The sequence below is a fragment of the Impatiens glandulifera genome, chromosome 1, assembly GCF_907164915.1.
Source record: "Impatiens glandulifera chromosome 1, dImpGla2.1, whole genome shotgun sequence".
Lineage (NCBI taxonomy): Eukaryota > Viridiplantae > Streptophyta > Magnoliopsida > Ericales > Balsaminaceae > Impatiens > Impatiens glandulifera.
The window spans coordinates 151,098,016-151,111,455 of record NC_061862.1 but is presented as its reverse complement, the minus strand read 5'-3'; the positions used below and the strand labels follow the sequence as shown (position 1 = coordinate 151,111,455).

The following is a 13,440-nucleotide window of genomic DNA, read 5'->3' as shown; positions in this document are numbered from 1 at the left end:
AAAAACAAAATTAACAACAAATGATGAATTCCAAGCTAGGGTAAGCTAAAATTAGGGATTTGATTATATCAGATAGCTGGAAACAGTGAAATTCATAGCACAACACAAAAATTCTAGGGTTTTCTACTCCTGCAGTGAATTAAACCAAGTATAAACAAATCAAACAAGAAAATTTAGTTTAGACATTCATCACCTTCGATGTTCCGCCGCCTGAATGATATGAAAGTAAGAAGTTAAGACTTTGTCGGTTACTACTCATGTCCTGCGTTTTAAAATCTAAAGGGAAGAAACTTTATTTATTTATTATTTTTACTAAATATTTATTCTTTTTCAAACTAAGTAACAATAAAAACTTTATTTTATTTCCTTTCAAATTAATAAGTCTTTTTTTTTTTTCAATTGTTCAACAATCGGGCGGAATTATTATTTTTATTGAGTACGATGTGTTTTAGAAAAATATTAAAATCCTTCTTTAGATTTAATATGGAAAATAAGAAAGAGGGCCACAATTAAGACGGGATATACAATAGGGGCGAAGGTCATCCAAAGAAAAATTAATAAATAAATAAAATTACTTTAAAAATGTAACATTATGGGTTAAGGTCGGTTCAAACACACCCAAAGAAAAACTAATAAATAAATAGAATTACTTTAAAGAATGTGACATACTTCTATTTTTCTAAAAAAATAATTTAATTCAATGTCTATTTTTTAGTTCTTAAAAATAAGGAAAAATCTATTAGAATTTAACAATTTCATTCATAATTTTTCAAACAAAATTCAAACAATTCCAATTTTTTTTAAAGTCACCCAAACTTTAATTTCTAAATTATCAAGAGTTATGAAATAGCAATAACATGATAAAGGCTTCAGCATCCACTTCTACATCAGTTGCAAGATCGAAAAAAGTCGATTTTATTTTTTAAAACACTACTCAAATAGTTTTATTCTTATATTACTTAAAAAAAGTTCTTTTCACTTTTTTCGTAATATTGTTTGTATAATTTTATTTTAATTAAATACATTAATAATATTTATATATTGTTAAGGACATATAAATATTATTTCAACTCCGATTTTTTAAAAAGGAAAATTAATAATTGATTATTTTATTTTATTGTAAGTTTCTATATTAAAAGATCCAACTACTAAACATTGTCCAAAATAAAGAAATCAATTCAAGTATCGTATGACAAAACGAAGTCTTTTCTTAATAAAATGAAAGAAAAAGAAAGAAAAAGAAGAGAAAAAATCACAAATATTCTAATTTATTTGATTTTGATAACATGTACATAAAATTCCAAAAGTTTTAAATGACAAAAAATTGAGATGGATTAATGATAAAATTGCACTCAATAATTTCTCTCATTTTATCATAATAATAAACATTCCATTTAGTGAGGAAGTACAAGTCAATATTAACACATATTCCCACGTAAATAAATACTACACAAACGGGCATATTATTTGACAGTTTGTGTTGAGAAAGAGAGATACCTTCTTTTTTTCTCTACTAGCACTATTTTTTCAATTCTGCTACAAATTACACAAAGCCAAAGTCGTCGTCTATATCCTATGTATGGATCGGGTACATATGCAAATTAAACATACAAGAGCTCGAGGTAGAGATAGAGACAGAGTAAGTCTACCCACAATCCACTTTTGGTCACAAACCGTAATTAGGGACCGACACGGAAGGAGCAGCAGCAACAGCCCGACGTGAATTACCACCAGCAGCAGCAACAACCTCAACTGCTGTTTTGTTGGATAACCTACGCTTGTAGCGTTTGAGAACAGACGCCAGATTCTCCTTCCCTTTTGGGAAAGCCACATCTCCAGCTGCTGTACCAGATCGACCTTTTCTGCACGATATTGCAATCTCAACATCCTTTATCATTTCCACCAGCATTGCTGCTGTTGTGCATTTCCCTCCCCTCCCAAGTTTAGCTGCAGGTGGAGGTAAGCTCCCGTTTGAAATTGCTGGTGGGTTTGCTCGACTTTGTAAATGTTGCTGCTGACCCGCCGCAATTTGTAGGCAGATGCAAGGTGTCAGTGGAGAACGTGGCATACCAAAAGCTGGATTGATAATCCCCTGTTCATTGTAGTAGTAGTAGTAGTAGTAAACATAGACAGACAGACAGTCAAGGAACAAGATATATCACTTCATCTCAATTGATAAAACTGAAAATTAATTATTCAATTGTTACCTGGAGTCGGTTGAGGACATAAGTGTATTTTCCCCATAGCTCGGGTCTACTCTCCATGAGTGACAGGTCAAGAATACGATGAATACACCACACCCCAAAGCTTATTATCAGATCCACTCGCCAGACGCAGCCTTCTCCACAATGAGGGACAGAGGAAACCATAAGTTTTGTATGTTCCATTTCTTCAACATGATGCTTCCTGTTGTCAAACGAGGAATATTGACCATCTCCAATATTAACAGATGATGATGATGATCGACCCATCTCCCTTGTTTCAGCTTCATAAAGGAATCTCTCCCTTGCAGCCACGCGGTCTATAAGATCCTCATCCGCCCCATCGTTCTGTTTAAACAACCAATCAGATCCCTCCAGTTTCAATAGCTTTATAATACATTGTCTGAAAGACTGAAGTAATTTCAATTCCATATTTTCTCGACTAAGCGAACTCTGCCCATCCCCAACAATCCCACCACCACCACCACCATTATAAGCAGCATGGTTTCTAGTAGTAGCCGGTGGAGAGAAATGCTCATAGGGCTGTCTTGACCACATTGATACTCCTCCTCCTGTATTTGTTCTTGAAGGAGAGAGCTCATCAAAGGTTAAAGGGCCACTGGCCTTCATTGATGATGGGTAATACAAAGACGATCCATACCCAACATATCTGTCCTGCTGAGTTCGATATGGAAGAGAGAGTCCTGATATGTCAGGTAGGCTATGATATTTCTTTGTGTTCACCGAAGTATCTTGATTCTCCACATTTGCAGATTGGTCTTTGAACGATCTTTCAGCCTTATTTCTCTGTGCCATAGAGAAACCTGGTGGTGCCTTGGAGCTCACTGCAGTTGGAACAGCTTTCCTGCCTGAAGAAGGAGCAAGTGGATCCCTATAACCTGAGAAAGATGGAGACTTTGGAGTTTGTGCCTCCATTTGTCCGGTCAGAAAATCTGGACCTCTCTCTTTAGCAAGCCGGCTTAATTGTTGAATTTGGTAACCATGTACTGTTGCTGGCTGATGGTCATTGCTATCGAAAGATGGAGGTAATCGCAAACTAGAATACCGCCTTTCACCAGGGTCGGCACCGCCGTAGCTAGAACTTTGCACATACTGATCTAATAATGCACGACTGGAGTTGCTGGACCAGAAAGCTGACGATGCTCCTCCCCTTGGAATCCCATAATTAGCTGAATCTGTATTCTGTAGTCCATGGAGATTGGGTGAGTTATACATACCTATGTTCTTGAGAGATGCATTGTAACCGCAGATATCCTCCAAGTTAGTCTCCGCTTTCAGGAATGGCGTGGCAGAAGAATTTAGACCAGGTTTTGAATCCGCCCCAATTAACCCATCTAACTTCTTAGCCTTCGCTTCTTCTGTAGCTTGCCCATGGAAGTCATATAACTGTCCCCAGAACTCGTCAAGAATTATAGCTAGTTGACGTCTTGCAGCACGACCCAAACCTGCTAGTCTTGAAAGACTTCCAGCACCACTCCCACTTTCTTCATTTTTTCCACTCATGCTCCTGTAAGATCCTGGACCTTCAGAAACAAATGTTTGGTTGTTTTCAGGCAATCCTTTTGTTGTCTCTTGAGGCTCAATAGATTCTTCATCATCCTTCACACCAGGTGTATCCCCTTCTATTCTCACAGTCTTTTCCACCAAATCTTCCGGTTCGACTCTCAAGTCACTAGCATGTTGCAACTCAACAGAAGGCCTATCATTACAGGTAGCTGAGCAGAGTACCTTTTCTACAGTAGTAGTTGGTTGCTCTGAATGAATTTGAGAAGTAGGGAATGTAACAACATTGGTACTCTCTTCAATAGTAGTTAAAGGAAGCATTCTGCTGTTATTTAATAGCAGTTCTGGCAAGTTTGCAGCATTATTGATTATGGACCCACTAGAATGTCCCTCCATAGTATTTCCCATTCCCTCCGCTAATATTGATCCTTGATTTCGAATGTATTCCATTTTATTATAACCAATTTCGCTGAAAGGTTCATCTCTCTGCACAAACGAATCACGTACAGAATCATCTCTTGTGTCCAAGTCCCATAATATCTGAGGCTCTAGCCTGGTACTAGCAGATTTTAGAGGTGTAGCAGCCAGCCAAAGCATCATACACAGTGACATACAGGCGGCAACAAGAAGAATAGTGTAGGAAGCAAATGCATTGCTGCCAATATTCCACCTTAAGTTCCCCACCCAGTCGCTATTTCCAAATATCATCTCCACCAGAAATATGATCTTTAGGCCAAGCATTCCCACAAACGTGACAAGAACTAGGAATTCAACGCCTGGAGATATCTTGTTGGCACCCATTATGGATCTTGATGACGCCACGCGGAACAGGGGGATAACGGAGGATGGAAGCACAAGAGCAACTACTACTTGAGTGAAAATTAGGAGTTGATAAATTCCTTCAGCTCCAGAACTCCAAACACAGTAAAGGGCTGGAATTAGGGCCACAATTCTGATGGTTGTATGGTGAAGCCAGCCCGGAATATCTGTCTTGAAGAATTCACTCAAAACTGCTTGTCTACCAAGATTCCACGTTAATGCAGTAATTTGGTTGGATAGATGCAGAATCACCAGAAAGACAAACAGTGCCATTGAACTTCTAAAAGCCTGCATTATGTAATGGAATCAGTCAGTACAGATGCACATTATAAATTATAATGGCTATGGTGAGAGGAATCATATGTGACATTCAAACCTGATCCATTAGTGACAATGCATCTTGAAAAGTGGACATAACTAGGCCTGTACTGAAGAAAGCATTTGCTGAGGAGTTCATCAACATACAATTCACCAGAAAAATGCCACTGAAGATGCATATAACAGCAAAAAGATGATCATGACAAGATTGTTCCTTTGAAATGTTCCCCGGCACAAGATCTTGCTGTGACAATCAAAACATGGTAACAGTTTTATCAATACATATTCAAATTCAACTCATAGGAGTCATCAGAATATGTGCGCAGGCAATTACATCATACACCAGATGGCAGAAACAACAAAAGAAACTCAAAGAAGAAAATGCCAGGGGAAGATATTGAATAATATAAAATATAGACACAAAGAGAGAGTGAGACCTGTACAATAGAAGAATGTAGGTAAATATTGTGAGGCATAATACTTGCTCCAAGAAGACTCATCAATACGAATGCACTTTCTCCAGTTAACTTCGTCAACATCCCATTTGATTGGATAGTGGCCTCTTGCTGACTAAACAGCACACCAAAAACATAGAACAGCAATATGAAACTTGCTGTCCATATGCAAACAAATTTTTCCCTCCTATTATCCTGAAACAGATGTATTTTATAAGCTATATGATAGCCAATCTTATAATACATGTCATTAAGAGATTCTAAGTGCAAGTTCTCAGGCCTACCAGGAAATTCGCAAAAACTGGATATATGAGAGCATCTATGACTGTCAAAAACACGCAATTGAAGAGGTCCATACCAAGCAGCATGTTCAAACAATGTGCAGTGCCAAGTATCTACACAAAATTGAACAATCAAACGAATTTTCTTCAGATGATAACAGTATAGGAATATGAAGTAACAAAAAGGAGGTAATTAGGAGAACAGAGATTAAAAATAAAATAGGTACCATCGTGAGGTCCAAAGCAATCATTGACAGCTCAGTTAAAATTCCCAAGCATATGCGTGTGCCAGTATCATACTCTTCGCTGCATATCTTAAACATCCACAAGAAAACAATAAATAACAAGTCAGTTACCTGTACATTACTTTAGACTAAGATAATGGAAATGGGATGGAATGAATAAACAACATAGGACGCTAACCATATAAAAGTGAACTAAAATGTTCAAGATGGAGGAACACATTCAGATAAATCCAAAAATCTATTTTCATGTCAAGAGTTTACTGAATGTGTTCCTCCATCTTGAACAGCAAACATAAAATTATAGGGAATTGATTGGAACTAAACTAAGGAGTTCATAAGCCATGATAAATGCCAAAGGATAGGAAGAAAATTCAATAATCAACAAGAATGTTTCCTGATCATTTATTTGGACATAATCTTCATGAAAAATGACAAACGTCTTTACACTAGCAATAAGCTGGTGAATGTAAGACCAAACTCACCACCCATAAAACCAAGATAAGAAAGTACAGACTCTAATGCAACTATTTATGTGGTTCTGACATAACAAATGCTACTCCCACATTTCAGATACTTGCTAAATTTATGCTACAATGAATCTAGAAATACCTGGGCAAGATTTTTTTCAGTGATCACAGCAACATAAACCGACAAGTACTGACACAACGCAGCAGCAAAACTGAAAGCAAGTACAACTACTAAGAGATCAAATCCAAAATGGGGTCCTCCCTCAACTGCTGCAGCCCACTTTCCAGGGTCAACATAGCCAATTGAAATTAGAAGCACAGGAACAACAGCAGTAAGTAGGCGCTGGTTCATCTTTGGAGGATGATTAGGAGTCAAGTCCTTCTCGTCCATCTAGCTTGTAAAGTGCAAAACACAATCAATGCAACAGTCCAAAACAACCAGAACTCTTTCAAGTGCTTGAAACTGTCCCAATGACAATTATGCTCATTACATTACTTGATTGCATTATATTGTACTTAAAGTGAACAACCAAATGCTAACGCGAGCGATAGCTTGTTGAAAGCAAGTCCACAAAGAAGAATCACCAAATATTAGTTTAATCCAATATATTACATCACAGCTATTCACATAACAACTGTTGTGATAGTATAACTTCAACACTGATTACACCCAAAATCAAGACCACCTTCCTTCTGAGGTAGCCTTGTTCCATGTATTTATTATTATCACTGCAGCTTTTACCTCAAACAATTGATTTTCAATTTCACTGAAATTAGTCAAATCCAAATCCTTACCCACCAAACTGCATTGCACCATCCAGATCCTATTTCTACAAATTAGAGGAAATGCAAATGTTATGAAATCATCCAAAGACGCATCATAATAATAAACATAACATAAGCAAATCGACAATTTAACAAACAATTATGAGTATGCCACGTAATCCATTATGAAGATCCATGAAAAAGGACAACAATTATGAGTATGCCCTTCATCAATGAATTTTCCAAAAAAAAAAACTCCTGTTAAGAGACAATCGAAAGAAAACTATATGTGATTCTTTATAAGTACTATCCAGTAGATCTCAGTTCCTTCACTTACAATGAGAAAAAATCACTGTAGCCGACAAACATGGAAATGTAAGAGAGAAACCACTAACACAGTAGCTTTAGAATCGATTATTAATGTCAACTATGGAAAGTGGAAACAGAGTCTAAAAAGATAAAGAAACGGTTATCAAGAGCTTATAACATGGATCTGCAGTTCATTGATAGAGGAATGAGAATATGATGATACATTCAATCAACTAGTTACATGCACGAATCTACTGAAATAACTAAAGAATCTAGTGTACGAATCTGATAAAATAGCTTGTTTAGCTACATCAATCAATGAATCAATCAATCAATCAATAAATTAGGGTTTCCAAAAGTACTTATGCTTACCTTCCTGAGAGATGTTCCCTTTTTGGTTTATCCAGTAGTTCTTCGCAGGCAGTAGATCAGACCTCCTTTATGAAGACGAGCGTGGATTATAACTTCTAGTGAGAGAAAGTGATTTATCATATAGAGAGAGAGAGATTCAGCTTTGTTTCTTGAGCTGCCTCTGTACTAGAGAGAGGAGAGAGAAAAAATGAAAAGATGAGATAAGTTTTTATTTATTTTTTTTGTTAAGGGATGGTTTGGTTTGAGATTTGAAGAGAAATATATATAATATTAGTATTATTGAAATGAGATGGGTCCACATTTAATGAATATTCAGTTGATAGTATTAAATGAAGATATGAAAAAATAAATGAAGTTGAACTGTACTTTTTTGTGATTATTTATTTGGGTTTTGAAATTATTTAAAGATCAAACGAGACCTAACGTGAGGGAAAGTTAGGCACCTGTGAAAGCTAAAAGACCGTCAACGTTTTCCCCCCACTTTTATCTTGCCTTCTGTACATTGCTAAAAGCTATGATGATTCTCTCTCTCACACACATACATCTCTATTTTTAGGTTATTTATTAAATTATTTTATATTTAAATTTATAAAAAATAATTATAAATAATTTAATTAAAATCTCAGTAATTAAATAATTAAAAATAAATAAAATGTGATATTAATTTTTAGTATAAACAGTTTTTTGAAGTCCTTTGAGATGGGTTATTTGGGGATTTATATTTCTTATAAAATATTTAAAAGGTATTTATATATATAAATTAAATAAAAAATAATAATTTATAATAGAGAGTTCTAATATTTTAGTCTTGATCTGATGAATGAAAATTTGAGTCGACATTTTTGGACCTGTCATAAAAATACAAACCAAACACGAAAAAATCAAGTTAGGGTAATGTATTTTTTTTGTTTGGATCAAAATCAAGTTAAAATTTTAACCTTATTAATAAACAAGTCAAAATTTGATCGACCTGAAATGACTCAAAATAGACATGTTGAATCTTGTGTTTTCTTTAATTCTCACCCACTCATTTTTTTTAGGATTTTTTATAAGAATTAATTGTGATTTAACTTTATTTTTAATTTGTGTTGATGTCATTTTAATTTAAAATTGAGAAATGTAAATTAATTACATCGAGTTGAGTTAGATAATCGAGTTGAGGTCGGGTCAATCATAAAATAAACAGGTCGAGTTTAGGTTAGAGATTTTGACGTAATTACTAAACAAATTAGTATCGCTCAATCCATTAACCTGCTAACCCGAATCCACAAACCTGAAACTCACTTGAATTGTCACTCTAATAAAAATGGAGTAAAATAATGTTGGAAGTGTTTCATTTATTTAAATAACTAAAATATAACCATATCTATATCATATTATTATTTTTTAAATAATTAAATAGATCAATTTATTCATTTAAATATTTTTATTTTATATAATTTAAATTTTAATAGAAAAATATATAATAATTCAATTAATTAATAATTTAAATAATTTATTTTTTTAATTAAAAAAAATGTCCAAAGAACCAATATCAAACAAGTTGATATATTTCATAAAAAATAATATTTATATTTTGTTAGTTGTTCAAAATTTAAATTATTATATTGTTTATTTATATTTAAATTTTATAAAAAAAATAAAAATTATATATAGACGTGGTATATGAAGTTTGAATAAAAAATTAAAAAAAAAATATCTCCTACTTCCAAAAGTGGTTTGATCTTAGTTTTTTAAATTAACATTATTATATTTAAACTATTAAATTATTTAGTTTATTAATTAAAATATTAAATACTTTTATTTTATTTAATTAAATTTAAATTTTAAAAACAAGAAAACATTTTAATAATTTATTTTATAAAAATTCTAAAAAATTAAAATTTTCTCAAAAGAAATCACTAAATTTCTGTAAAAAAAAAATCAAAGATCAAATAACTCAAAAAAAAAATCATAATAATTAAAGAGTTACGATAGAGGCAAAATTTGAAACAAGTTTACAAATCTGAAAAAAAAAATCATAATAAAAAAAATTAATTATATTTTCGTTGCCCGAGTGATTTCTCATAATTAAATTATAATTAAATTATAAAATAAAAATAAAACAAAGCTGTATGGATGGATGTGTAATGTGTATGTATGATGTATGATGCCAGGTGGCGAACGTATTTCCCAGGAAAATATTTATGATTCCAAGAAGTAGATCGCTCGGGATACGACGTCGTAATGGTCCGATAGTCGAGCCAGCTGTCCCTTGCCAACGTGGTTTTTCATCTTGAGGGAAGACTTTTTTTTTTCTTTTTTTTTTTAATTTATTAGTTTTAAGAAAATAAAAAAATTGATTATTTGGAATTTTTTTAAGATGAATAACTAAAATGTTACTCTATATTTAATATTAAAATTTTTAAAAATAAAGTAAAAATATTTTAGGAGATAAATTAAGTTATTTGATGTTTTTTTAAATAATATAAAAAATCTATAACTCATTAGATCAAACAACCTCTTGGAGCTGGTTGATATAGTTTTTTTTTTATATTTAATAAAATAATAGATTAATTTAGGAATTAAAAAAAACAAATTATTAAAATGTTATTTTTATATTTATATTTAAAATTAAATTTTAATAAAAATAAATAACAACTCAATCTATATATTACTAAAACTTAACTGAGTTCAGATTGGAGTGATTGTAATAACTTAGAGAGTGAAAATAAATAATGATGGGTGATGATTTTAAAGAGATTGAGAATATTTTTAGTAAAATTATTTAAATATATTAATATATAATAATAAAATAATAAATAATAATTTAAAATATATGATATTTTAGTATTTTGGGTAATGAATTGAGTGATTTGATTGATGAGAGGGGAAGTGAAAAAATGTTTGAGTGGAGTTATTTAAACTAGCATGTATCTCGTGCATTTGTACGAGTAATAATAATATAAAAAACCGTGAAAAAAATATTACGATAAAATTTTTATGGGCGGGTTAACCCACAATCCGACTCAAGTATCCATTTACTCTCACATATATCCAAATTAACCACAACTCTCGACCACTTTAAAAATTAAGCATCATTATATATATATAGATAACCCCAACCTAACACATCTTTTTTCAACATCTAACATTATAATAATTTAATAAATTAAAATTCAAATAACTTATTTTTCTTATAAAATAATATTTATTTTTAATTTTAACAAAAACTCTAAATAACCCAATATCAAATAAATTCTAAAATTATTTTATTATTTTAATTAATAAATGAAGGGATCAAATAGCTAGTTAAAAAAAACAATATTTAAAAAAATATCCAAAATTGGTTAGATCAAAGAGTTACAATATGAGAAAAGCAAAATAATAATTTTAGGGAAGGGCAAATATGTAATTTACTCAATAGTATTCTTCCAAAATCATATAATATATTTTTTTAAAAAGAAAGTAAGATCAATGTAATACAATTAATTTACTATATTGCAATGTCCATAGTCAAGTCTTTGAAGAGAATACCAAGATGATGCATGTACTATTCATCACACATATATAAATAAAATATTATAAACAAGATCGATGATAAAATAAATAATTAATTAATTACCCCTTTGTAAAAATATCATATTCATTGCATACATACATACATCTGACATTATAATTAAATCTTAATTTAATGATTGAGATGTAGTGTCCCATAGATCTAAATAATAAAAAATGAGATATTTTGGTTCGAATATTACTATAAAAATATAATAATTGGAAGGAAAATAAAATAAAAGTTAGTATTCAGGAATGTGTCAATTTTTCATGCCAAATCCTCAAAAGCATCATCTAATACTTTTTAAAAAGCAGTATTAATTCATTCCATGGAGTTACTAGTCATATCCATGTCCACGTTATTTTTATTATTTTTATTTTAACATTCCATTTTGTGGTTGACAAAAAAGTCAATATTATCATTTTTTAAAAGAATTTAAGTATATAAATTATGCCACAATAAGGGTGGAGGCCAACTCTTATACATACTTTTGTTCATTAGTGGTTAATATGAAAGTTGATTGTATGTTTTATATGATAATGACAAGATTCCTAAATGTAGTTGAAAATTATTATTTTTTTAAAATTATTTAGAGGATCTCCTCGTAAAATATTTGATCAAACATAACTTTTAGATTTTATGAGAACTATAATAATTAAGAGTAAAATGTCTTATCTAAAATATTAATTATCTTTGATTTAGTTTACATTAAAAACGTCTAATTTAAAAAAAGTTTTTGTGTTTGTCTATTGATAAAATCTCAATTACTATAGTAGTATGATCTTTGTATGTTAGAGATTATATATTTGTTCGAAGAAATCCTTCTAACTTAGTTTTTTCTAGTTTATTACGATATTCTTAAAAAAAACTTTGATTGGGTATTGAAAATAAATGTCACTTTTTACTTAAAAATATAAACAATCTTTTGTACAATTTTAAGTTTTTTCGAGAACATGATGAATAAGTCTTATGGATGAACTCTCCATCTTGATGACTATGGCTAAGAAATCCTTGTGGGATAGTTTTTACATTTGTTTTGGGATACACATTTTTTTAAATCAAAATTTATTATTGGCTTAAATTAGCACAATTCTAACTCAAAATTGATTTATTGAGAATCCAACAATAATACCTATACCTTTGATCTTCTAATAACTATTCTTATAATTGGGATATAGTTAATATTTTAATTGTCTTTGTGAGATTTTGTTTTAGGCCCTTTTTCATAGAATTTAATTTTGTTAAACAAAATAAAGAACTATTATTGCTATAATTATGTGACATTAATGTATAATTAATTTTATGAGAAAACACAATAATGCCTCGATCGATTTTATTAAAAGGGTGTGTGGGACATATCTAGATAGGATAGGAATAAGATAGACCTAGCTAGATACCATTAGCCTAAACAATACAAAGATTAATTATGCATGTAATTAATTTATTTTCTTTAGATAAATTTATTTTAGTTTTAAGAACACTATTAAATTATATATATACATGTAATTAAAAAAAAAAGTCATTAATATATTGTGTCCTATAAGTAAGCATAATATATACATAATATAGGAGGTCAACCCACTCTTCCTCTAATTAGTAAAAGTTAAGCAATCAATTAATTAAATTATATTAATCTAATAGTTAGTAACTACACTACAACTAATTAAGTCAAGCTATATAATTAATCAGTGACATTTAATTAACTTGTTATGGAAATCTCATAATCATTTAATTGATTATAATTAGTTATTTGGGCGGTTGCTTTTAACAATTTAATATCATATGCATAATCATTCATGTCCCATCAATCTATAATGTTTTTAAATAGTCTCATCACTTAAATATATAAACATCAATTGATACACAATAGTTTTCAAGATTTATACACCTTAAATGGATGGCCTTGATTAATACATCTAATGATAATCTTTTGCAACAAGACAAGAGATGGCTTATACAAAAGGGACATGTGGCTCCCCCCATTTGTTATAAGATTGCACCAACTTGGAGAATTTTGATATAATAGTGTTTAGAGTTATATTATATATCAGCCACAAGAACTAGTTACACCCAAATATGGCAAGACTTGTTATCGATGAATACCAAGTTTGACGCGTTTATTAATCATGCTCACTTGTATACATTA

The 13,440-nt window shown here is 31.0% G+C and overlaps 1 protein-coding gene across 1 annotated transcript; it reads right to left on the bottom strand.

Annotated features, from left to right (window-relative positions):
* Nucleotides 1-1,334: 1,334 nt before the first annotated feature.
* Nucleotides 1,335-7,945, bottom strand: LOC124920148 (ethylene-insensitive protein 2). Its single transcript, XM_047460565.1, has 8 exons — nt 7,757-7,945; nt 6,453-7,134; nt 5,826-5,912; nt 5,602-5,712; nt 5,300-5,512; nt 4,921-5,106; nt 2,208-4,832; nt 1,335-2,092 (listed from the first exon to the last, which is right to left on the bottom strand). Exons 2-8 carry the CDS (start codon nt 6,699-6,701, stop codon nt 1,667-1,669), a joined length of 3,897 nt encoding a protein of 1,298 aa, XP_047316521.1. The 5' UTR covers nt 6,702-7,134; nt 7,757-7,945; the 3' UTR covers nt 1,335-1,666.
* Between the last annotated feature and the right edge of the window lie 5,495 nt (nt 7,946-13,440).

What these genes read in the sequence shown, in the direction of transcription:
- LOC124920148 (XM_047460565.1), bottom strand. Translation starts at nt 6,701, where the DNA reads ATGGACGAGAAGGACTTGACTCCTAATCATCCTCCAAAGATGAACCAG. An exon ending in CTGAAAAAAATCTTGCCCAG is followed by an intron (nt 5,913 to 6,452) that starts GTATTTCTAGAT and finishes TGGATGTTTAAG; the next exon opens with ATATGCAGCGAAGAGTATGA. An exon ending in TTGCTTTGGACCTCACGATG is followed by an intron (nt 5,713 to 5,825) that starts GTACCTATTTTA and finishes AATTTTGTGTAG; the next exon opens with ATACTTGGCACTGCACATTG.